General features: G+C 34.7%; 1 protein-coding gene across 6 annotated transcripts in view; it reads left to right on the top strand.

Annotated features, from left to right (window-relative positions):
- The window catches only part of Usp32 (Ubiquitin specific protease 32), a 74,669-nt gene that overhangs the window by 15,512 nt on the left and 32,845 nt on the right, over nt 1–26,312 (top strand). For all 6 annotated transcript variants that reach the window (XM_076127737.1, XM_076127736.1, XM_076127740.1 and 3 more), the window contains exon 4: nt 15,542–15,770. In XM_076127737.1, coding sequence (XP_075983852.1) covers nt 15,542–15,770 — 229 coding nt within the window. The remainder of the gene's footprint in view (nt 1–15,541; nt 15,771–26,312) is intronic.

Here is a 26,312-nt window from a genome sequence, read left to right as displayed (position 1 = left end):
GTGTACACCTTGCAATTTACAGTGATTTTACTGCTTGTAAACAAGATAAGCATATGAATCCTACGGTAGGATGTTAGATCGACTTTTCAAAAGACATACATAATTTATGCAAACTTGAGTCAGTTTTCAGTTTCATAAAAAAATTGTTGTGAAGTTATCGATCGATTCGAATCGAATAGATATCGAAATGATCTACGTAAATAAATATTTTCCGTTGTAATATAGGTACTTACCGCATCTAGCGATTCGAATCATTGAAATAAGACCCTTTACACGTGATAACATAAGCACTTAACTTCCATCTATGTATGACACGTGTTCAGCAAATAACTAAGTTCCATTGCTCCCATACTTTAATACACCGATCGTCGATTATTAACATTATAATGGCCGATTAATAGACTCTGGCGTTTCCATACATTGTTGATAGCTGTGCATACACACCCTACTCATGTATGGTAGTTTTATGTCTGTGCTGTTAAATACTAAATACGTATTGTGTGATGTCACCATCTCCGTGACGCAGTGGTAAAGATGGCCACCAGAATGTCGGGGTCGTGAGGTCGTGGGTTCGATTCCCACACGTATAAAATTTCTGCGATATTCACAAATATTTCTTTCGAGTCTGATTGTACTTTCTGTTCGTTGTTTGTATGTTTGTAAAAGTCCCTGTGGCATAAGAGCAAGTCTTAGTGCGGGAGTTTTTCGAAAAATAGAGATAGAAATATAATGTCTGGAGACACGAAAGAAGTTTTTACACGTGGTCCAAATAGTAAGCAATAAAGACACGTGCGTATCAAACAAAAACAAAGCATTGATCGTATTTCTCGGTGTATTTGCACTAGAACATTTACATGTATAATTGTATAATTAACTAGCTGACCCGCGCAACTTCGTTTGCGTCACCTAAGAGAATGGGTCAAAATTTTCCCCGTTTTTGTAACATTTTTCGTTGCTACTCCGCTCCTAATGACCGTAGCGTGATGTTATATAGCCTATAGCCTTCCTCGATAAATGGGCTATCTAACACTGAAAGAATTTTTCAAATCGGACCAGTAGTTCCTGAGATTAGCGCGTTCAAACAAACAAACAAACAAACAAACTCTTCAGCTTTATTATATTAGTATAGATGGAACGGTTCATTGCCAGTACCTAATGTAATACGAACGATAAACTCGATACGTAAGCGTCAGCAGTGACCACACGCGATTATTGCTTATACAGTCTAATTGAGTTCTATGTAATTAATGTTATTTAATATATTATTGACTAGCTGACCCGCGCAACTTCGCTTGCGTCACATGAGAGAGAATGGGTCAGAATTTTCCACGTTTTTGTAACACTTAACTGTTACTCTGCTCCTATTGGTCGTAGCGTGATGATATAAAATATGCTTTTTAAATCATTTTCTGTTTTGTATTCGGTGGGTAAAATAACTTTTTGTAGACTTGTCTCGTGCCTTTACGTGATTTGATGTATGAATTTAACCAAAATGGGCGGTAAATAGAGAAATTTCAGAGTTGACCATTATATTTTAAATCTGGGTCAGTTACAATCTCAACTATATTTTGTTCCTGTCTTTGATGAGCACCGATTCGTAGAAGCTCGAATACAGGAAATGTATTTTATACTAGCTGACCCGCGCAACTTCGCTTGCGTCACCGAAGAGAGAATGGGTCATAATTTTCCCAGTTTTTGTAACATTTGTCGTTGCTACTCCGCTCTTAATGGCCGTAGCGTGATGTTAGATGTTATATTATTGCCTATAGCCTTCCTCGATAAATAGATCATATCCGACTAGTAGTTCCTGAGATTAGCGCGTTCAATTTATAATATTAGTATAGATTGTCACTATCTACAGCTTTGTCGATGTACGTATTTAATGCAAAAATAAACGACTTGATTTAGTACAGCTAGTTTAGTTTGTAGATCTGAACTTAATATTCAAATTGCCTCAGTCGGAAACCAAACCTGTCAGAGCCGGTTCTGTGTCCTTAAGGTTTTAGTAGGTCTTTGCTTATATAACATGTTGCTGCTATTTTATTAGTTTCTACTATACTCTGGTTTACTATATCTACGTTGATTGATGGCATGGAAAGTCTCCAGCCCTCAGTTGGCTAGCGAGGTGGTCTTAAAGCCTAACCCCTCCCTTGTTCAGGAGGAGACCCTTTCCCAGCAGTAGGACAGTTTAAGCAGAAGTATAATTTATTACCTACTTCATATTTCGGAAATTTTGGCTTAGGTATTCGGAACTTTAGATTAAATCTAACTCGTAATACATACTTATACATTTCGCTTCCAAATTTTTCCACACAAATCTTTTTCTTGGCTACGAAATCTAATTTAAAAGAGTGTCCCAAAGATACTTGCCAATTCAATTGATAAATATTGTCAAAGTAGGTTCTATATTTTTCGAATAGACGGTTACTTCAATAAGTATTAGACGCAATTGAATAAATCACATAACATTGGAATTAGTTACTCTATGCACCTTTAAAATTTTGAATTCTGCATGCATCCTCAAAAGTTTTTAAAGGGACGTCCCCAAGTCTCGAAGTCCCCAACTGGCAATTGGTAGACGTGGTGAACTCAAAGCCTAACCCCACCCTTGATCCTCGGAGATCCTTGTCCAGCAGTGGGACAGTAATGATATTAAACTTATTCATCATAGCTGACCCGCGCAACTTCGCTTGCGTCACATAAGAGAATCATAATTTTCCCCCTTTTTGTAACATTTTTCACTGGTACTCTGCTCCTATTGGTTGTAGAGTGATGATATATAGCCTATAACCTTCCTCGAAGAATGGGCTATCTAACACTGAAAGAAATTTTCAAATCGGACCAGTAGTTCCCGAGATTAGCGCGTTCAAACAAACAAACAAACAAACAATCAAACAAACAAACTCTTCAGCTTTATAATATTAGTATAGATGAAGGCAGAGACTAAGTAATATCCTTACTTATTTTGCTACATACTATATACATAAATATCTTCATAACTTCTATAACAACATAAACACAGTTATTTAAAGAACAGTTCAACTAATAAGCCACATTCACGTTTATATCATAACAATGGACTATTACATACATACAAACACACAAACATACATACATCCACACCTACATACACCAGGTGCGCTGAACGGCGGTCGCCACATTGTAGAGCAATTACGATGAAGCGAAACAAGTGCATTATGTGTTCTGTTTGTGTCGAACGAAATGTCAGAGGTGTTCAACCTATTGTAATTTGAAGTTATTAGCGTATATGTCAGAGGTGTGCAACCGGCGCGTTTAACTGTAGTTTAAGTTGATGGGGGGATATACGGTCACCTGTATAATGATGATACCGTGATGAGAGAGACATATTTATTATTTAGTTATACTGCATGATAAGACATGAACTTATAATAGGTAACATGCATTTTTTTTCTGTGGGGCAACACCCATATTGCATCCGTTCAGAATAAATATTTCAATTATAATATCGGTAAACTTTATCTACTGTTTCCCGCCTTACTGATTTATTTTACAAGCATGGAATATCCGCACTAAAGGCAGCTTAACCCACTCATTTGGGCCATAGAGCATTTCAGAGGCCCTTTCCCTTACGGAAAATGTATCTGTAAGATCCACAGATTATTCTGTGTACTCTGAACTTTCCGCAATTAACGGGACTTTCCTCTTCAAATAAATTTATTCTCGACGAGTAAAACTATAAACAGTGTTAAGGAAACACCTGAACTAGGTAGGTATAGGTGGCTAGTTTCGTATCAGTGGGCTAAGCAACCTTGACGCGGACATTCCATCATTGGTGCCCGCATATATTTAAACTGATCGTCTCTCCGTGCTTCGAAGGGCACGTAAAAAGTCGGTCCCGGTTGTTGTCAGTAAGATAAGTTGTTAAGCCATGTCAAAGGCCTTTCGGGTGGCATGAACAACTTTGACACTAGGTTGACCACTAACTAAACGGCGAATGAATAAGTTGTCGGGCTATAGGTAAAACCACTCGCAGGTCACCGACGACGGTAGTATTATAATGAAACTGGTCGTGTCGTAACAGATTAGTCGTGACACACATTCTGTGCTTGTTATACTTATGTATATCTTATGTAATGCGGCGTATCAAAGGGTTTGTCTTGTTTTTATTTGTTTAATACTGTTTATAGTATGTAATGAGTTTATTGCTATTTTTAAATTGCATTGAAAATGTATTATATTGATGCGAAGGCAGGAGTTCAATAAAATTTATTCTAAAGCAACACACCAATGACTTTTCAAAGTGTGTTTGGATGAAAAAGAGACGATGATCGTTATGTTTTCTCTATTAATATCGTGATGAAATCGCTTAAAGAACCTTAACATGAAAGCATGAGAGTTCTTTAAGAATGCTAAGTTCTAAACCCTCCACTTGACAACTCAGCCCTTAACCCTTCTCGTCTTACGAGAGAAACCTGCAAACTCTACATTCTAGGCATCAGGAAAAACCAATAATGCGTTAGTTTGTTTATATTGTTATGGGAATCGAATCCACTAGCACCTTGTATAATATCCCATACAACTTCTGTAACCAATAGATACGAACACACATCACAATGCTCTCTAAATAGTATTTTTCAATATCTAAACTGAATCATCATAACGTCAATCAAAGCATATTTGCATTTTCATCAGACTGGTAACAGATATTGTTTGTTTGTCCGATTGTAGTTATCGTATCACTATCGCCGATCATGTATCGGCACTGCGCTAGACTAAGCGATAACGATAACTCGTGTTAGTTCCTAATAAATAATGACTTAGAAAGAATAACTATTAAGATAGAAAACTATTAACATAGAAAAATAATTATAATCATCGGTCTAGTTTTTCTTCCAACTATGTTGGAGGCGGCTTCCAGTATTTTACATGGAGCGACTGCCTATCTGACCTCCACATCACAGTTAACTGAGTTATGTCACGATACTCCTCGGTAAGACTGGTTGTCAGACTTTCAAGCCTCTGACTACTGGTAAATCAGTTCAGTTTCAGTTGGTTTGATTAGGTTTGGTAGGCAACTAAAGTTTATTTTATCTGTCTGTCTGTTGTGTCTTATTTCTATCTAGGTAAATTTTTCTCTGACTGTAGATAGCGAAATCCGTCAGCAGTCTTCGTTAGTTATTAAACTATCTTCCGTTCTCTCTAAATTAGCATATGAGAGAAGGACAAACGTTCTCATAATAGCAACAACAAACTATTTTCTTAAACGACAACGTTTACCATTAAGTAGTCTAACAAAAAACGGCAATTTATTACTTCATAATTACCATCAAAATATTCTTGTTTGTTTTTCGTTATCTTGACAATAGAACGATGATTCTTTGTGTTGATGTCGCGTAAATACACACAGTAAACGAGTGTGTGTGTGTGTGTGCGTGGTCGAGTAAATATCGTACATAATGTACAGTCAGCTTCAATAGTAGCTTAACAACTAACATCAACTGTGGCATCTTTACTTTGACATGTTAACTTTACCAACTGAAAATTATAGGTATTTCTATTTGATAAATGTATAGTTTAACATAAGTCATATTTTTTAATGAAAGTCTTGATTTGGCTTGACTTTATCATTAAACCGAAACATATTTGTAATTAAAAATGTATAGGTAAAGATACCAAGACAAGGTAAAGATGCCTCTTTATAACGACAATTTAATAAATACTTGAAGATATTCAGGGTTCTTTTTAAATAAAACATTTCAATCAATATCAAAAGCTTTTCCGATGGAATAATATGCATGCTTCAGAATATAGGGTTTCGAAAGATTAAATATGTTCAGCGACTTTTGCAGTTGACTGTACAAATGTATATGTGTGTGTATGTCTGCGAATTGTGAAATTTTATACCGAAATAATTTTATTTGTCTATTTTTATCACCTGCATTTTTAACTGGTGAGTGTACACCTTGCAATTTACAGTGATTTTGCTTCTTGTAAACGAGATAAGCGATAAGAATCCTACAGTAGGATGTTAGATCGACTATTCTAAAGGCAAATGCATTTGAAAACTTCGGTCTGATTTCCCGAAGATGTAGTTATGAAGTTATCAGGTATCAAAATTACTGACATGAATAAATATTTTTCGTTGTCGAGCAATTCAAATCATTGAAATAAGACCCTTTACACGTGGTAAGTCTGGTAACATAACCATTTAACTTCCATCTATGCATGACACGTGCTCAGCAAATAACTAAGTTCCATTGCTCCCATACTTTAATACACCGATCGTCGATTATTAACACTATAATGGCCAATTAATAGACTCTGGCGTTTCCATACATTGTTGATTGCTGTACATACACACTCTACTCATGTATGTTAGTTTTATATTTGTGCTGTTAAATACTAAATACGTCTGTGTGATGTCACCATCTCCATGACGCAGTAGTAAAAATGGCCACCAGAACGTCGGAAGGTCGTGAGGTCGTGGGTTCGATTCCCACACGCATAAAATTTCTGTGATACTCACAAATGTTTCTATCGAGTCTAGTTGTACTTTCTGTCCGTTGTTTGTATGTTTGTAAAAGTCCCTGTGGCATAAGAGCAAGTCTTAATGCGGGAGTTGTCTTTTGAAAAATAGAGATAGAAAGTTAATGTCTGGAGACACGAAGGAAGGTTTTAAACGTGGTCCAATTAGTCAGCAACAAAGACACGTGCGTATCAAACAAAAACAAAGCATTGATCGTATTTCTCGGTGTATTTGCACTAGAACATTTACATGTATAATTGTATAATTAACTAGCTGACCCGCGCAACTTCGTTTGCGTCACCTAAGAAAATGGGTCAAAATTTTCCCCGTTTTTGTAACATTTTTCGTTGCTACTCCGCTCCTAATGACCGTAGCGTGATGTTATATAGCCTATAGCCTTCCTCGATAAATGGGCTATCTAACACTGAAAGAATTTTTCAAATCGGACCAGTAGTTCCTGAGATTAGCGCGTTCAAACAAACAAACAAACAAACAAACTCTTCAGCTTTATTATATTAAGTATAGATGGAACGGTTCATTGCCAGTACCGAATGTAATACGAACGATAAACTCGATACGTAAACGTCAGCAGTGACCACATGCGATTATTGCTAATATAGTCTAATTTAGTTCTATGTATTTAATGTTATTTGATATATTATTGATATTGTTTTGTTGTCTATTGCTCATCTTGTAGTTTAGTAGGTATAACATACAAAACAACTAAGAATTTAGTGTACTAGCTTTTGTCCGCGATTTCGTTCGCGTGGTTTGTGACTTAGGACAGAATTTTCTTACAAACTTTCATCCCCTATTTTATCCCCTTGGGGAAAGAATTGATCAAAATCTTAGTGATAGGTAAATTTCTTAGCAGACGTATTATATCTATCTGCATGTCAAATTTCAGCCCGATCCCGTTTGCGCTGTGCGTTGATAGATCACTATGTCAGTCAGTCACCTTTGAGTTATAATATTTAGATATCTTTATCATCATATCATTCGTATCCTAGTCTGACACTTGCCCAGCAGTAGGACGCAAGGGGTTAAAAAAAAATATTCCAAAAGTCAGTAATAGTGGGTAGTAATGTCACTAAATTATGCTCTTCGTTCGTCCGGCTATAAAGTCCAGGTGTTGTTTTTATATTGGCCATCCATTTCGTTATTTGTAATATTAGTAAGGATATTTATTTGACTTAATCTGTGGCAGTCGAGGTTAGTCAATAAAACTGTAACCGTAAATAGGTAAAGATACTTGAGGTTGTTGTCGTAAATGTCACAAATGAAAAGATGCCATCATTGTCTGCGGAAAATATATTTTTATGACCAAGTTCTAGAAGTAACGATAAGTTTCCTGAAATATAAACAAATTCCTACGAATCGTCAGGTTCTAGTAGCTGTTCGATGGACTGCTTGTCTATTTTGTTATGAGTATTCTTCTATGTATCTAAAACTCGTTAATTTGATTGGAATGAAAACTGACATCGTGCGACTATATGGTAATTTTTGGGTATTGCTCAATTTTGTAGTGCTTAACTGTAGTGAGTAGTGTGTAATAAGAAAACAAACAAATTATCATTTTAAAGATGCATCTTATTCTTCATACAAGAAAACGAATGTATAATATTTATTCGTAATACCAATGAGAAATATGATTGATCACTTGCTTTGCAAAGTGCTCGTAAACGTACTAATTACGTATATTATGTATGTGAAGATTGAATGCGTCTGCGCAGTACTATTGACATATTGTTCTAGAAAAGATAGCTGACGTCATCACACACCTCTAGCCAGTAGTAACTGGATTGAATGTGGAGGGCTGATCTGTGTACTGCAGAATAACAGTATAGTACATCTATATTCATAATTTCGTCAAGGGGTACGGTAGACTCGATCAAAACCTTAAATTATATGAATAACAAAACATAAAAAAATATTGATTTCGAGTCGACAATATAATACCTATATCCGCAAAATTCAGATTATGGAGAATTTCGTTAAGTTCTAATGGCACTGACAAACAAAACCGCAGTCGTAATCTTGGGTTCTTCAGTCGTTGACGATTGGCGAAAGTGTTGTTTTTGACAAGTGTTAATAATATTGTGTTCTATTAAAACTGCTACTTTTTGTAAATATTAGACGGTTACATAAAGGTGTATTTATACATCTACAATGAGCCGTTTTAAGTAACATTTCCAAGTATAGGGAGCGACCCTACTGCGGTACCGAGAACTGTACCAACAATAGGGTCTGATACCAAGAATTTGAAACTAAATATGAACCTAAGTTTAGCGATCAATAAGATATTGTAATTTGTATGAAAATACTAAAATGAAATGGATATTTAGCGCAGAATCCACTCTATCCTTATCATGGAAGATACTAGACATTCTAGACATCTATTTCTTGTCTTTTACGATGCTTGATATTCATATGCATCTTCATACAAAGTATTCATTTTCAAAGAAAAATATTTCTACAGATGTATTCAAACTTGATTCTATACTGAACGAGGCAATATCGAATAGTATTACGAGTTCTTTAATGCACTTGTATACTCTTTTTTCATCGCGGCTTTTAGCGTGACTGAAAATGTTTTAAGTGCTTTTTGCCCGCAATGGATGACGTTCGATTTTTATCGACGAGTTTTTTTGTTTGTGCCACAAATAGTTTAGCCTAGGTCATAGTTGAAACGGTTTGTTAAAACGGTCGCGGATTAAATGCAGGAAATTGATGGATTGTTTTGAAAGGTTGAAAAAAAGTTATTGAATTTTATATTTCGTGGAGATTTAGAGATGATTTTTTAAGCTCTCGTAGTCAGTTGATATATTTGCTGTGTAAATATTTTTAGGTGCAGAGTCAGACAGACTGTAGAAGGAATTTGCTTTGTATATTTAAAACACGACGCGACGTCTTGTGTCGTACGGTGAATATAAACCTTTTTAGGGTTACGAAGATGGTGGACCTATAAGATAGCTGGCCCTTGAGGCCTTTTTGTACTAAATTTTACTTCAAATATACAACAATACAGTTGAATTGAGTACTTAGTCACTCAATAAAATAAACATGTATCGATATATGTGAAGAAAAGAATTTAGGACAATATCCTTAATCCGTACTAATATTATAAATGGGAAAGTAACTCTGTCTGTCTGTCTGTCTGGTACTCAATTACGCCTAAACTACTGATTCAATTTGCATGAAATTTGGTATGGAGATATTTTGATACCCGAGAAAGGATATATGTTACTTTTTACCCCGGGAAAATGACGCATAATGGGAAAAAGTAAGGTCGCGGGTAAAAGCTAGTTAGCTATAAATAAACTTTCTTACAATTAACACCAAACATAAATACACCACTATCATATAATAAGTAATTATCGCCTAATAGCAATAGCAATCACACTTATAACTTGGCCGTGTTATTTACTCAAATCACACCTAAACACACTCGGTTGTACAAATATTTGATATTGTACATGTGTATGATTTCCTATGAACTGTGATTAATTAATAGGCTTTACGGTTTTACCCAAACAAGGGTAGGTAGTAATATACTTACCATAGTAGGTTTTGTAGAATGAAATTTTAAATATTGTACTCCTAATCGATATTCCAGTTTTCAACTTGGCAGGACTTTGTTCTCAGGGTCCAAGTGTGTGCACAATATACAGGTTACTTATTTGTTTGCAGTTTTTTAAATTGTTGATTGGTGTAACCATAACTAATATTGGTAATGCTAACATTTTTTATTATGTTTTTCCTCCAAATAAACCAAGTTGTAATATAAAGGATACTTCCTTATAATTACATTTTGATTACTGTTTACAAATATTGCTAAAAAAGAATTAAGGTAACACTGGTTAAGGATATACCAAAGTCATTTGGAGGCAGCAAACACAAGAAAATAATTCGTTTCATTCAACAGTTTCAGTAACATATGTACACTTAGTTATTAATAAGCCCCTGTAGTTAGAAATATACATGTTGCCTAGTAATTTCGTTACCCCAGATGTTCTCATTAATTTCTTCGGAATAACTGATATTTCTATATACGATCTTTGATTAAACCTTGTACGCTCAATAGTATGTAATTGAAAGGGCGCAAAGTCCCCGTATGCACTTGGTCAGTTTGAGGATTTAGTCCTTACTCATCTCTCGTTTCGGAAGTAGACAAGTGTCCAATAGGACTATTATAAGTTTAATTTATTAATGTTATTAAACTATTACTCAAAAATAAAGTATTCTACCTTATTTATAAAGTCGGAATAAATATTCCAACTAGCTCTAATGGAACCTTTGTCATCTAATCACTATACGTACAACTCGCGATAGTTTAAAACCGTTATAAACCAAACCATAGTAACCCTATCCCTATCTGTCGTTACATTATTCGAACCGTAAATACGACGGAGAAATGAACGTCCGACTTTCATGTAACAAGAATGTATTGTATTGATTGTTATTGATTGATCAATCTTGTGTATTAAACTCGTTGGCGTCTAAGTGATCGTTATTGGACGACATTAGGGGCCCGACCGCTCTTGTTTTATTACTTGTCTGTTTATAAGATGATGTTTGAGTTATGTGACACACGTTTTTGCTTGCGTAGGCTGAGTTGAATATTATTAGTAAAAATTGTGTATACTTTAGGGTCCTTATAGGACAAGCGGGAGGAGATTGGATGAACTTTGCAGTGGGACACAAAAAAAGACTAAAAATAAAAGTCTTTATAACAAGGTGAATGAGGTATAAGCGATAAAAATTGTTACAAGATTAAGAACCGATTTTTACCTTATTATATACTTTTTTCGGCTTACACGCATAGCGCCCATTTCACAAAATATCACCAGGTCAACATGTTCTTACTCTCTTTATGCATAAACCCTGTTTTCGTCGAAAAATGTTGATGTTCTGACAAACATTGTCTGCCTGCAAATATGGCAACCGATGTAGTTTGTTGCGATGCGATTTCCTCGTGTGTCATCGCATCGCATTGCGTGTAGTTCGTAGCTCATATATTGCAACAGGTCAAGAATTAACGAATTGCACAATAGTCGGATTTAAATTAATAAGTATTCAATGACACTCGGCAATATGCCTCCATTTCCTCCACTCGCTTGTAATTGCTCATTGCAAATTACACGTTACTCTCGCGATTACGTCTGCAAGTCTACGAAATTACGTTTGTACGTTTATTGCGCTTGTGTTACTGTTGTGCAATGTCTTCAATTATCATGTAACTGGTCTCGGTGATCTGTCCGGTCAATATATGGGTTAGTGGGTTTAAGGTCTTAGGAGGAAATGTTATGGGTGAAATGAAATACCTATGAGTAAGAGGTCGGTTAGATGCTGTCTTGTCATCGACAGCGTAACTAAACCTTTAGTAGGACTCATGGAAATAGGAAATTATAGGATCAGGTCATGATTTTGATGATTTCTATGTTAGAAGTCTTCTTTTTAAGCAGCTCTCTCAGGTCGTCAGGGTCCTCATGTGGCTGGTAGAATTTGTCCAATTACCGATTTTCTGACCTGTATTTATTTTACACTTCTATTTATCATTGAATTCAGCTTGTTTACAATCAAAACATGTTTATTTTTCTCCCAAATATGATGTAAATAAGTGCAGCACTATATTCATATTTCGATAGTAAGATTCTTTATAAAGGAAACGGTAGTTTATATCATTTTAGTGTAATATTACTGAGTATTTCCGTAATAAAACTTTCAATCGTTAATTTGCGAAATCATGAACAAGTTACGATTAACATTTATACTAAGTACTTTCTATTAAAACTATTTTCCTGTTTAAATACCATGATTTAAATCGTTACTTACACGTCGCATAAAATATGTATTTTTTTACCCATTACTATCTCACTGCTGGGCATGGGTCTCCTCCCAACCGAGGAAGGGGCGTTAGGCCTTGAGTCCACCACGCTGGCTAAGTGTGGGTTAGAGTCCTTGCATGCCTTCAATAAATATTATTGCCTATTAACATTTACTGATCTTTTCAACCGTCTTTTATCGTCAACTGATCCATATTTAACCTTAGTATTCTTTTACATAGAACCTATATAATAGCGCAATAAAAGTAGGATATATAGTAAATACACCTTCCGTTTCAACACATGTAAACTTATAAACAAAAACGCAAAATACCACTTTCTAGAACAGTTAGCATGTTTACAATAACATTGTAGAGGACGTATTATCAGAGGCATTCGGTAGGATTTCCATGGCGTCAATGGAGTGTTGATGACTGATAGTAGTGTGTACTGAGCACACTTGAAATGTAGTTCGTTTCACTCCCACCCCGGCTCGTTACACAATACGATAGCGTATCTACGACGGCTATTTAATTAAATGCCTTTTGTTATTGACGGTTTCCTAGTTTTGAGGAAATTTTTTTAAAGGAATTTGACCACTTCCGCGCGCATATCAACATTATTTTAAGCCGTATTACTCAGTCTCCCGGCAATAACAGGTCCCTAAAGTCTCCTGCTATAGTAGCTTTCGGACGCGTAGATTCTGAACAGCGGTTGATTTATTTTAGAGTTATATATAGGACTTAATGCCAAAGGCATTTTCTACCAGTCTATCAGTTTAAGGGTTTGATATATGGGAAACATGTGTTTTTTGTTTTATCTCGGAACTACAACTTTCTGTAATTGCTTATCATAAAGATAGACAGACTTAAGCATTTGTAATATCACGAGTATGGTTCTAGTCTTATTCCATGTGTTGATAAAAAGCTATACCTATTACTACTACTGTATAGCTATACCAAAATTAATTCCTTCAGTTGGAATTCCTCTGGCAGTTGATGTTGCTACCGACTCTCGACTACAGAACAAGAAATACCCAACCTACCGAGTGATATAATATTTCATGTTAAAATAACAGGTGTGTTTTAAGATTAGCGTCGCATATTTTTGTTTGTTAATCCTTCGTTATCGCATCGACACGAGGTGTGTCTTATGAGATTAGTGCGTAACTAACGTACACACGTCGTGAAATAGCAACAAACGGAAGTTAGGGTAGGTCGTGGTTTTTAGTACTACTAAAGGTGTAACGTTTAACCTTGTGAGGATTAGAGTAAGGCTTTTCTACCTAAGGTCAAGGGTTTAAACTGCCTTTAATTATGTTGAAGTAGACTTTATGTGCTGTGCAAGATTATAAGTGAAATGGAGATCGTATGTCATTAATTAATTTATTTAAAATCAGAGTATACGTCAAATGTGTTATTTTAGCAAAAAAGTCTTTTAATACTGTTTTTTGAGAACATTTTTTTTTCAAAGATTCTGGTTGAAGAATTCAACACAATCATGTAGATTCTAATCATCTGATACGTAGTGGTCTACTAGATGACCGCCTGCTCTGGTTTATTGCTAATTGGAGTAGACCTCTGTAGGGTTTCGAAGTGATCAACCTTCTCAGGTAAAATTGCATAATTAGCCTTCCGATAAGACTATGAGCGTAGGCACTTTGGAGTGACCTTCATACTTATTCATGTTATATTCAAGCAAAGTTCTCTTTCTTTTACAATTTTACATAAAATATAGCGTGACTTTTCCAGTACATGATTCATAATATAAACATCAAGTCAACTAACTTAACATAGTTAGTTCGTTTATTTTATCGTTGTATTATAATTTTCTCTTGTTCTAAGAAGGTGCTTTGTTCCGCGAAAGGTTGCTCCATAAACATACTTAACATTTGTAAGGAATATTTGCGAGAAAATAAAAGATTATTTTGATTTCGTGACATTTGTGTAATGGGGTAATAGCTGGTATTTTCTTTGTATTGTGGTGTGATGATTAGTACAATAGGCGATCATGAACTACCGAGAAATTATTAACATTTGCGTTTATTCATTGATATCTGTTGTTTCTTACTTTCGTTATATAAATAGTTTTTGTTGAAGCTGTTCTTTTGGATATCGAAATTGATTGCATCCTGTATTCGGTGAGACTTAGTTCATGTGGTCTGCAGGTGATTCATCTAGAAAGACAATAAATTTTCGTTCTTCACTGATAGTTTACTGATCAGTTCGAGCGACTGCATGTAGGTTTCAAATGGCTGACGGTACAACGAAAAAAGGTTTTTTTATTTTTAGGCTTTTTATAATATTAGGTAATATGCCCATGATCTGACGATTATTATATATCTTAGTTAGTAATAATATATTTATTTGTTGCCAAGTTATAGGTTTCCAACGTTTTTGACAGTCTACGAATAGTTCGCGGTTAATATAATGTAGTAGATAAATACTAGATCTGTAATGGTAAACGATTTGCAAGGTTATGTAAATTCCGTCGCGGTCAATCAGCTTGCTGTTTACCGCTTAATATTTGAATTGACGCGTGTGAGTTTAGTCATCGAAACTGTGGGTTTCTCCAAATGACTTCGCGACTCATTAGTGTCGTTTGATGATAATTGGGAGTTTTAATTTTCTCCGGGAGTGGCATTAAGACCCTCTTTGTTTCCTTGCCTTGTCACTTCTGTGAGACCTCCAGAACTATTACAAATTTGGCAGTTATTATTTCATTTTATATCAAAGTACTAGGAATAGTTTGAAGTTATTACGAATGGAGTAAGCATTTGAGATTCACAAAGGAACTATTTGATTTAAATTGGTCATGACCATTTGTCCGTATATCAGTATCTAGTCTATACTAGTTTAGGAAAGGAATAATGTCCTTTGATTTAACTGAGAGTAGTTCATAGAGACCTCTATTTAACTGAACAACATGGATTTTACGGATATTAAATATCCGTAAAGTCTGTGATATAGCGAAATACCTCCGTGGCGCAGTGGTTAAAGTGAACGCCACGCCACTACCAGTGTGTCGGGAGACCGTGGTTTGGATTCCCACACGAAACAATTATTATTTGTGCGATTCACAAAAAAATGTTTCGAGTCTGGTTGTACTTTATGTCTGTCGTTTGTATGTTTGTTAATGTAAAAAAAAAGAAAAACAGCCCTTAATATAATGCCTATTACTGCAATACTGATTATTATTTCCCTTCCAGGATATAATAGAACTAGAAAAATGTTTCTGGAGTCTTCGCAACGCGGCTCCAACAGGCCAGTTGGACGCAGAGAGCCTGTCTCCCCTGCTATCACCACCTCTCCCTGCCGCAGCCGTGGCGGGGGCATTCCTCGCCTTTGATGAGAACAGGGATGGACATGTAGACTTCAAGGAGCTGTGCTGTGGACTCAGTGCTGCGTGTCGAGGGCCCAGGACTGAGAGGCTTAAATGTAAGTGGAATATTTATTTGATTTTGGTAATGACTAGTTCTGGAGTTGTTATAGATGATAGATCTTAAAAGGTGCAAAAGGTTTAATGTAATCCATTAAACCTTAAGTGTAAATTAAAGAGGGGCGCTTGAGTAGGTTTTCAAATGTTAACGTAGTGTTGCTTTGAAAGTGGATAGACTTTGTGATGACATAAATAAATGTTTAGGTAGATTGTCATATTGATATGAAAAGAAAAAAATCTCACTGAAAGAAATTTCTACCCCGCAATGAGCATGAGCTTGCTGAACTCGGGTCATTACAAACCAGCGATTTGGCTATGAGTCTACGAGATATATCGTATGCTTGAAATGATAGTATAGTCTTAAATAGACGTATATAAAAAATACCTATTTTAAAAATCTCACTTCAAAAGTATTTTATTTAATTTACGTGCAAAAATAAACGACAAATATATCTACCATTGTCTCTAAGTTCACGTTCATTAAGCGTCTAATAGCGAGTGCAGTGAGGATCCATTAGTGTTGTACATCCACAGTGCGTGCCACTGTCACTCCTTATAAAACGTGTCCGTCTTCATCTGATGATACAATTGCTTTGTTATTTATACTAGTATTACTGGTGCTCTCTCTTGTGCGGAGTTCATTTTTAGATTTTGCGATGTATTTGCTGTTTTATAGGGCAATTTGTTTTTGTTCCATAAAAGTTAAGAAGTGAAGCTACTGTATTTTAAATAAGATTATTTAGATGCGATGAAGTTTTCATATTGTTTGCCTTGCAAGGTTTCCAAGATACGAAGAACATTGGGTAGAGCAGTTGATTATATTGTTATTATTTTCTAAAAATGGATTAAGTGTGAGAAGTATGGAAGTGGTGGCAGATAATGTCAGATGCCTTATTAAATTGTTAAGAATTCAGATAAGTCTGTGTTTCTTTGTGATAATAATCTTCTTCTTATAAACAAAATTGCTTCGCCCTAAGTATTGCTAAGCTCAAAACTTAAGAATGGCTGAATTTATTCTACTAATTGCTTTTGTTAAACTGTCTTTAAAGCAGGGGAAGTGAGCGAAGCTGCGCGGGCTAGCTAGTATTTAATATGATTCATAACTTTGTATATGAATTACATCACTCTTTATTCTTTTCCGCCTTATACTAAAATTAAAGTCATTATAGTATTATTTTTTATATGACCATCCAAAATGTTTCTAACTAAATTGTCAGCAGCTAATTAGTGAAATATTTTATGTCTTTGCCGAGCCTTGAGTTTTTGTATAATTTAGTTATTAAATTAACGAACTTAGTATTACATAAATACTACTCTTGGTTGCATTATTACCTGTTGACAGAAATTTTATTTATTTTATTTAGATTTTTTTTCTTTTGTCCAAGTTGATTTTTACTTAGCATATTAGATGTGAGTTCATTTTAAAAAAGTAGTTGGATTACGGAAAATGTTTCGAGTGTACTCAGGTAAAACGTGTGACTAATTAATTAAATAATCTTGATTACATATTAATTAGTGGCTCTGCGTCACATGACAGATTAAAACTTAAATTGTTACAAATGGACTTGAAAATTACAATTTCATAAATCATGTGATGAATAGAGTTTTATCAAATGTATGGAAACAACAGTATTTTTTTCTAGTTAGCTATTTGTTCTCTTAATGGCGTTTTATGAGCGTTGGGGTTACTCCAACGTCGGCGCAGCGTCAACGTCCACTGACCGCGACGATAACGTTGCGTTGACGCGACGTTCACGCTATGACGATGACGACGTAAAATGCCAGTGGGAAAACGGCCTTATAGGTGGTGAAATAGGGGCTTAGTTTCCACTAAGTTGAAAGACTATAGCGCAACAATGCAATATGCAATAATCAAATTAATTTGTACCCAAGGAATTTCCATCATTGTATAATGAAGTGTTGAAGTAATTGCTTTCTCGTTATCTTTGATCACGAAAGTTTGTCTGCGCGCGATAAAACGGGCGTCAGTGTAAATAATCTGATATAACAGTATAATAGTATGTAACACATTGTTTGAGCAGCACGAGTTATGACCTGTTTGAGTGTTCCTTGACGATTTCGTTTTCATGAACATTTCGACTGAAATTGCTGAACTAAACAGATGCCTGTGGTTAGTTCTTTTTGACAGATATTCTTTTTCGGTTACTTTCATTCAACCCACGATTTTCTTAAAATTCGATAAGCTGTAAGCCTATATGGGTTACTTACCCCCGGTCATTAGCGTTTAAATTCATATAAAAAAAAGTTATTGAATAGATAAACTACCTCTAAATATACTCAGAAACCGGGGGATGTTGTCACTGCCAACTATTAGGCAATTAGTAGTTTAAGGCAATATTGTTGTCAATGACTGTTTCAGTAATTTACCTTGTGTATGTAGACAGTGCGATACGAGATACAGGGATAATGATTAATTGATATTGAAATGAGTTTAGTGGAATATGTGAGAATACTGACGTCACCTATTTCTCGGTAACAGTATTAATATATTCAGAACTGATATTTATAAAGTTTACCTTAAATGTATGTTTAATATGTGTATCTCTGGTCATCAGAAGGCCTATTTCCGTTCAACATATTATTATTAATACGTTCTGGTATCAATCTCGCTCTCTATTACATGAGACTAAAATGTTTAATGACGTCACGTGGATGTATTTTATACATCTTTGCCTACACTTTCGGTTATAACAGGTGTGATATTACGTGTTATGTATGTATGATCTCGTTTTAATATCAAAATATGTCAAAAATGTTGAGTTTTTATGCAATTAACTGACATTTTCAGTGCTAAAAATAAGTAGGATTATTAATGTTTTAATTTTACAGTAGATCGTTTTGTTAGTAAAAACGTGTTTGTATGGTTTTAAATGAGACGTCTCATTGGATTACCGACACGCATCGTTGGTGTTAGTAATTGTATTCTAGAATAATGATGAATGTTATTTAGCTGTAGTTAATAGTACAAGTGAAATATGATGAGTAAATTATTCATTTTTATATAATTTATTTATTAATTTTCGGTATTTTTGACTGTGAGTCGATTGATAGGTTTATATCATAACGATGTGAGTGTATTTTGGGTTTTCTAAACTATGAATCAATACCCTGGAAACATGATTTTGAGCGCGTAGGAGGTAAGACTGATGTCATCATTTAGAATTACATACTAGGATAATTATAAATAAACATAATATAAAATTTAATCTTATCCCATAAGGATAGGTAGAGACCAGATAACACTACTTGATATGATCGTTACAAACTTACCTTGCAAAGTGATTTAGATGTCTAAATGCATACGCCGCATGTGCATATTAAAAATCATTGTAAATTAATATATCCAATGCCTGCACATGCGTATCACAACCTGCACTTATTTCATTTCAGTCAGTACATTTGATTAGCGTGTTTTGGCACTCTACATTGCTTGAAGAATAAAGGTGAAGTAACTCCGAGCTGTGTAAGGTTTCCCCACGATGTTTCCCTTCACCATAATGCCAAAATATAGTGTACACAATCAACAATTGTTATGCCCTTATCTTTTAGCAAAGGTGTTTTGTTACCTACAAATTAATTGTACAATTTTCTCATTCAAAACCTTGTAATACAATGCACCATTATTACCTCAAAACTACGGAAATACACTTAAAACAAAAGCCCATGAAATTGGCCCATGACCCCTCTTAATAATGTAGTAAAAAGCATGGCTCTGTTTGTTGACTTAGGTCATTAGATCAAGGCTTAAGTGTACGTCATATTTCGTATGATAATGTTACTATTATAGTTTTATACATTAGTGTGGATTATTTCGATTTAATAGATTTTGTGCCAGCTATTTTTATGATGAGCTTTGTTAAGTAGTTAATGCCCGTAGATGACCCGTAAAGTTTTTGTGACGATTTAATTTAGATTTTAGATATTTTTGGTAAAATAAGTATCTTTTGTTTGGTCCAGGGTCTTAGAGTACATATTTTCTTGCAAAATATTGTGAAAATTGCCTCTGTAGTTTAGGCGTGTAATTGTACCTCTAACACAAACAAAGTTTCGCATTTATTACATTAGTGTGGATTTGCTTTAAAGAATCCTATTCATTTGCGGTAGACTTTGGCTTAAGGGTGATTTGAGTAAACTTTTCGCTTAAATCGAGAATTTAGATGTTACAAGTAATCCAATAAAAGCAAAAAAATCAGTTTGCCTTAAACCAATGATTTTTGGCCTATGCTCAATTTCATACATAACATACAAATTTCTAATAGTAAGTAATTCTAATGACATAAAAGGGTAAACCTTTAACGTCACGCATACCTTTACCCATTACAACTATTAAGAGCCACGTCACTAAACATGTAAGTACATACTCATATCAATTTCCTCATTGACTCACAGGTATGCTTGACTGTCATCGGATTTCCCTCTGCCCTTATAATTAGTGACAAGTGACGTTTCCGTACTTAAGTGTGTAGGTATTTATCAACCGACTTTAAAAAAAGAGGAGGTTCTCAATTCGTCGGAATCTCTTTTTTTTTGTAGGGTCACCGATTTCTCCGTCAATTCTGGACCGATTTTGAAAATTATTTTTGCATTAAATATTTCGTTAAACTCTGGACATCTACGTGTAAAATATTCCAAAAAGAATAAGTTCTGTAGATTTTTTTTTATAATGTATACCCATTTATCTAGTTGTTGTATAGATAGAGATCTTTCTAGAACTTTCTGAAAAACTGCAACATGATTGCAATTAGTTTCCTGTTAGGTAATTATACTGCAAAATGAAGTAGGTATGCCACTGTTGAGTTTATTTAAATTCAAAATATCCTCTATAGTTTTATACTTTAGTTTTTCCGTTTTACGGGAAATGCTTATTTTCCCGGTACTGGGAACTCGGAAACTGTTAGCGATTTGTACGTTAACCTTTATTTAAACAACATGCTTCATTGGTAATAGGCATTTTTTAACCAAGTGCTCTTGAAACGTAATAAAAAAGGTTATAAAGAAATATCGTTTCATGTTCAAGAAAGATACAAAGAATATTTTGTATTGTTATGTTATTAAGTTATATTTAGGCAGACGTCGCGACGTATCGATCCCTTGTTTCTATTGTGATACAGTTTCAAAGTCAATGTACTTATCAAATATGTCTTAAAAGTTCACTGATATTTATTGCGAGGTTTTATTTTATATCTACGATATGTTTTTATAAACCGTCGATAAGTAAGACATAATATTATAGTCTCGGACTATACTTCTATCCAAACTTGAATATAGGGCTCTCCCTCAATGCGCCACTTTGTACGGCCATGTGCTAATCTTATTATCTCTATTGCAGCTCCGTAATGATGTCTGTTAATCATCATGTAAAGGGTTTTCTCTTCAATTTTCGCCTTTTTAATTATCATACATTATTGGTTCATCCATAAACCTCACGCCTATCCACTGAAGCGGAGTTTCAATAAAAATATAACCAAAGAAAAAGCATAAAAACCTTTCCTACGCCTTTAATAGAACTGTCAAATGCAGTAAATAGTATAAGATCGGTGTTTTGTTTACAAACCACGTAATCAATCAGTTGATCTAACTTTACGATCATATATTACTTGTCGATCATTCTCATAAATGTGTCCCTTTGTATTTTTGACATGCGTCATAAGTGAGCTTGCACACAGTTACACACTGTCTACATGCGCAGTGTATGCGCTGTGTGTGGTGTGCATGCGTTGTCGCATGCGGTGAAATGAACGGACGTTCAAGGTTACCTGTAGGTCTACCATGAGTTGGCGTAGTTAAATCATCTTACTTAACTAGAGTAGTTAACGTGAGAACGCAACTACAACAGTGGGCTTAAATGTTCGTACCATGAGTTGTTTTGACGTTAACTACTCTCGTTATAGTTAAAACTATATCATTCGTAGTAAGATTTTTAATCTGTGGTTTTGCGACATAATGTCAACATTCAATCTGTAACTTGACTAAGCTTGAGTGTTGTAGTTCTATCTCCTTCTATTCACATAAGACAGACAGAGAGAAAATACGACACACGTTTCAAATTGATATGGTAGTATTAACCAACAAAAATAAGAAGTCGTCGCTTACATATAATTTGGGACGTTTTCGTGTATTTTTGATTTTGTGTTATTGCTTTTTGTTTATTGTCAGCCGGGGACAAAAGAAAACACCTCAGTAACGTTTTAGTGCTAGTGCAAGGATTCTAATTAACAACTAATTTTAAATTCATCTCTGTTTAAATAATCCTCTTTCCAGCCGCGTCCTAGGAAACTTTATGAACATGTTTGCAAAAACTGCATGGTTTAAAGCTGAAGTAACTTTTACAATGATCACCCTTGTGGCCTCTTGGGAAAAAATGGTTCGCCTCCCCAACAACACGCTGATACAAATACATACATACAAATCAAAGGTAAGCTTAACAGGCTTACCTTTGATGCTAATGAAACTCTTTGAGATGATTTTAAACCCGTGTGTTGACATAATAAATCACAAAGTTCTATAAACACTTCTTTGTTAGTCGATATAGTTTTTAAACTTTGTTTTACAATTATTGAGAGATTGGGGGGATTTCCACTTAATTCCCGCATACCACTTTGAAATGTCTTTGTTCACGTCGTTCATCTTTGAATGCAGCAGTTTCAAACATATCACAACCAATATTTGTTCTATCGAACATTTTTTAATGGAAAATAACTTCAATAATTTGTAAAACAATACGCTCTCACGAAGCTAAAAGTTTGTGAGTGCCGTAACTACTATAGTAATAGTTCGTTACTACAGCATCTGTCAAATTCGTAACTCATGGTACCATTATCGTACGGAAAGAATGAACGACAAAGCCAATCTACATTCACTGTTGTTTAATTTAACTACACGTTACTAACTATGGCAACTCATGGTAGCAATGTTGGTACCTTAACTATCCGCTAGAGGCGCTGTTCGAGTTTTCATACATATTTTTAACTACAGTGTCTGCGGGAGACTATAGTTGCCAACTCATGGTAGAGCTACTGTTCATCTCACTCCGAGACGAATTGCCTTGTGTTCATAGTTAGGGCTGATTAAAAAATATAAGTACTGTCAAACGTAGATGATTAACCCCAGGTTTCTGAGTACATTTAGCGGTAGTTTATCTATGCAATAGCGTTTTTTTGTATGAGTTTCAACGCTATTGAATAGATAAACTACCGCTAAATGTACCTCAGAAGCCGGGGGTAAAAGAAGTTTTTTTTGTGTTTGTGAAATAATTGAATTGGTTAAGTTATAGTTAAAGTTGTTACTGCAAGTTGCAGCTCCTCCCGTAATGAGTAAGCTGTTTAGTTGATAGAATCCACAAAGCTGTCCAAACAAGGTTTAGACTATGTTAAATCGGGTGAAAAGAGGTAGTATGTCATCAATAAAGATATAGTTGGTTGTAAATTAGCAAAAGTATAAAAAATTGTTAGTAAGGTGACAGCCCTATAAAACACCTGCATTTGTTTACAAATAGCGATGGTTCGTTATTGATGCACTTCCGACTTATTGTAATTTTATCGCTATCTACGACAATAGACGGTGTAGACAGTCGCTACTGTCCGTATGTATGTCATTAATATTCATACGAAACTGCACTGCCGATGACAATGCTGTTTATTGTTTTAGATACTCTTTACGTTATTACTTGTGACAGTCAAGATGAAAGACTTGACTGCCTCGGTTGCGCAGTAGTTTAGGTCGCCACGCCGTTACCAGTGTGTCTGGAGGTCGTGGGTTCGATTAAAGCGATTCCTAGGAGTTTAAAAAAGATAATTTATAGGTATTTTCTTTAGAATAAGAAACAGAAAGAATGGAAAGGAAACCAAAAAGTTTTTTTACACAATTTTTCAATAACACAAACAGCTTGTCTTAACTGTAGTTTATCTTTAAGTGTGATTCTTCTGGATAACGAAAGTCCCTGTTATGTCTTCTGCTATTATTCCCAACACTCTAATTGAGAGTTAAAATATCCCTCCTAATTTAATCTATTTTGAATTTAAAACTAATTCAAATAACTGCTAAAGTTTCTAAACGCAGCAGCTATATTTTTATGTCTTAGTTTTGCAAAAAGTCCCCAACCCACACTAAGTCCCCAAACCCACTTGGCCAGCGTGGTGGACTGAAGGCCTAACGCCTCCCACTCGTCTGGGAGGAGACCCTTGCCCTGCAGTGGGACAGAAATGGATTATTAAAAAATAAGTTTTGCAAAAGGAAACGTCAAACAAAATATAAGACAGTTTCTATAAATTATTCGATAGTTTAATTAATAGTAGTCAATGATAGTTTATTAAGAATATTTTGCAACTGTTTGCGTATAATTTATGATTAAATTCGCCGCACCATGGACGGAATATATTATGTAAATGTTATATCATTTGAATGTTAATATGGACAAATATTGTGACGATATTGAACGTGCTAGGTTTTTTCCTATTTGTAGGTTAACGAGCGAGTCTGAAAGATATTGTTTTGTCTGAACCTTGAACCCTATCTTGATTTTTCCCAACTCTTAAAAGGTTTCATATATTATACAACAAACTGTTATTGAAGTATTTTGGATTTCGGAATCTTGAAAGAGTTAAAAGAATACTTAAAACTTGAACTCAGTAAAAAAATATCAAAAGTAATCAAAACATTACCAAATTCTATATGTTATTGGATTGGTCAGACGTAGCGTTACCATCAGGGAATGTAAGTTTTTTTCCAAGAAGAATGAAATATTTTACAATTCCAAAGATTTTTATTATTATTCGTAGTTTCGATCAATTTGCATCCACCATGGCTACGAGCTAACTGTTGGGTAAACAAATATGGTATCCGAACCTTTAATTTTCAATCGCGTTAAGATCTATTGCATTATAATATTATGTATACAAGTCGCGAGAGTTTAAAATCGTTAAACCAAAGTTACTTGGTTTCATTCTAAAATGTGAGAACCAATGCAAAAAAACCTATATTTTCTTTAAACAGTTCATAGTAAATGCTAATACTAATATCTAATTTAAATTAATATTATTCAGCCTCTGATAGAGCGAGTCGCGAATGATCGCGTATATTAAGTGGCTAATCGTTAGACCTTGGCACACTGCTAAAATGTTTGATTACGTTTCATATATAACGTGAATTAGATGATATATGTTGTTGATTTGTTTTGATGTTTAAAGTATTTAGAGTAAAATACTGTGGGCAGATGTCCGTACTAATATTTTAGATGTGAATGTCTGTCTGTATGTTTGTTTGTTTGGCTTTCTTGATTAAATCATTTGAACGATTTTGATGATAGTTGTAGTCCCAGATCAAACATATTATAATACTATTTTATTATTCGTTTCTGTTTAAAACCAGTAAACTTCTAACTACTGCTCACTTTCATATTATTTCCGACAACAGACGCACTTATTTATACAAAGCCTATAAATGTTTATAAGTATAATACACATTTGTATGTGTCTTCAATTAACTCGAACTCTCCTTGTGATTCTAACTAAATTGACTGATATATAGCTATGAATATCTATTTCAAAGATTGTGTTAAAACACAGTAGCATTTCCTCCATGATAGTGAAGTGTAAAACCCAAACTAATCCCTAATGAATCACATTGTTGTCTCGACCGGGGATTCGATCCGGCGATAACTTTATCAATGCGTCACACGTGCAGTTAATACGTAAGGTAATATGTAGATTGAATACTAAGTATGTCATATTAGCTTATTGGCTTTACTTTAACAATATTGTATTCTGTGGTTAGACGAATTATCTGTATTTAGTCACGTATACGGATATAGAAGTTTAGTTTACTAGAAACAAGATTATTTCGAATCAATCTTTTTGATAGAGTGCCATCAAATCCACCATGAAACAATAAGAACAATCGGTCCATTCGTTTACAAGATAGGATATTATATATTTTTTACATCAGGCTCAAAAATACTATCTACTACTTCACTGAGTATTGCGGTATTGCCTTTGAGCTCCTTGAACGCAAGAATCTATCTTTTCTTGGTACGTGATCGTCCTTATCTGTGTTCTTAAACAAAGCATAAAACTGCATTTGTAATGTCCGAGTAAAACAAAGTTAAATGCACTTTACTCGCGGCTTACCAGTCATCGTTACTGAGTATATTTTTATGATATTTATCATGAAATCACTACTATCTTCATCGTAAAGATACATTTTAAAATACACCAACACAAAGATAGGTTAGTGATTTTCAGTCCATGTCACAGCGAGCTGGGGCAGAAATTGTATTGTCATGTGCTACCACACTTTATTGTAGTTGAGGCTGCGACTGTCTCATTTCCTAAAGAAAGAAGAAATCTATGTGCGTATTCATATTATATGTACATACATATTATTCTACGCAGGAATGCAGTCCAATCTTTCATGATCAGATAATGCAGACACTCATAAAATACTGTTCAGACGAACGAGACAATATTTTCGAAGAATCGCATCAAAAATAAGCCTGTCAAATCCAACGGTGTCTTTGTTCTTGA

This window comes from Anticarsia gemmatalis, chromosome 20 (assembly GCF_050436995.1).
Source record: "Anticarsia gemmatalis isolate Benzon Research Colony breed Stoneville strain chromosome 20, ilAntGemm2 primary, whole genome shotgun sequence".
Taxonomy (NCBI): domain Eukaryota; kingdom Metazoa; phylum Arthropoda; class Insecta; order Lepidoptera; family Erebidae; genus Anticarsia; species Anticarsia gemmatalis.
The sequence above is the reverse complement of the archived record's forward strand: the minus strand, read 5'-3'. Positions and strand labels throughout refer to the sequence as shown.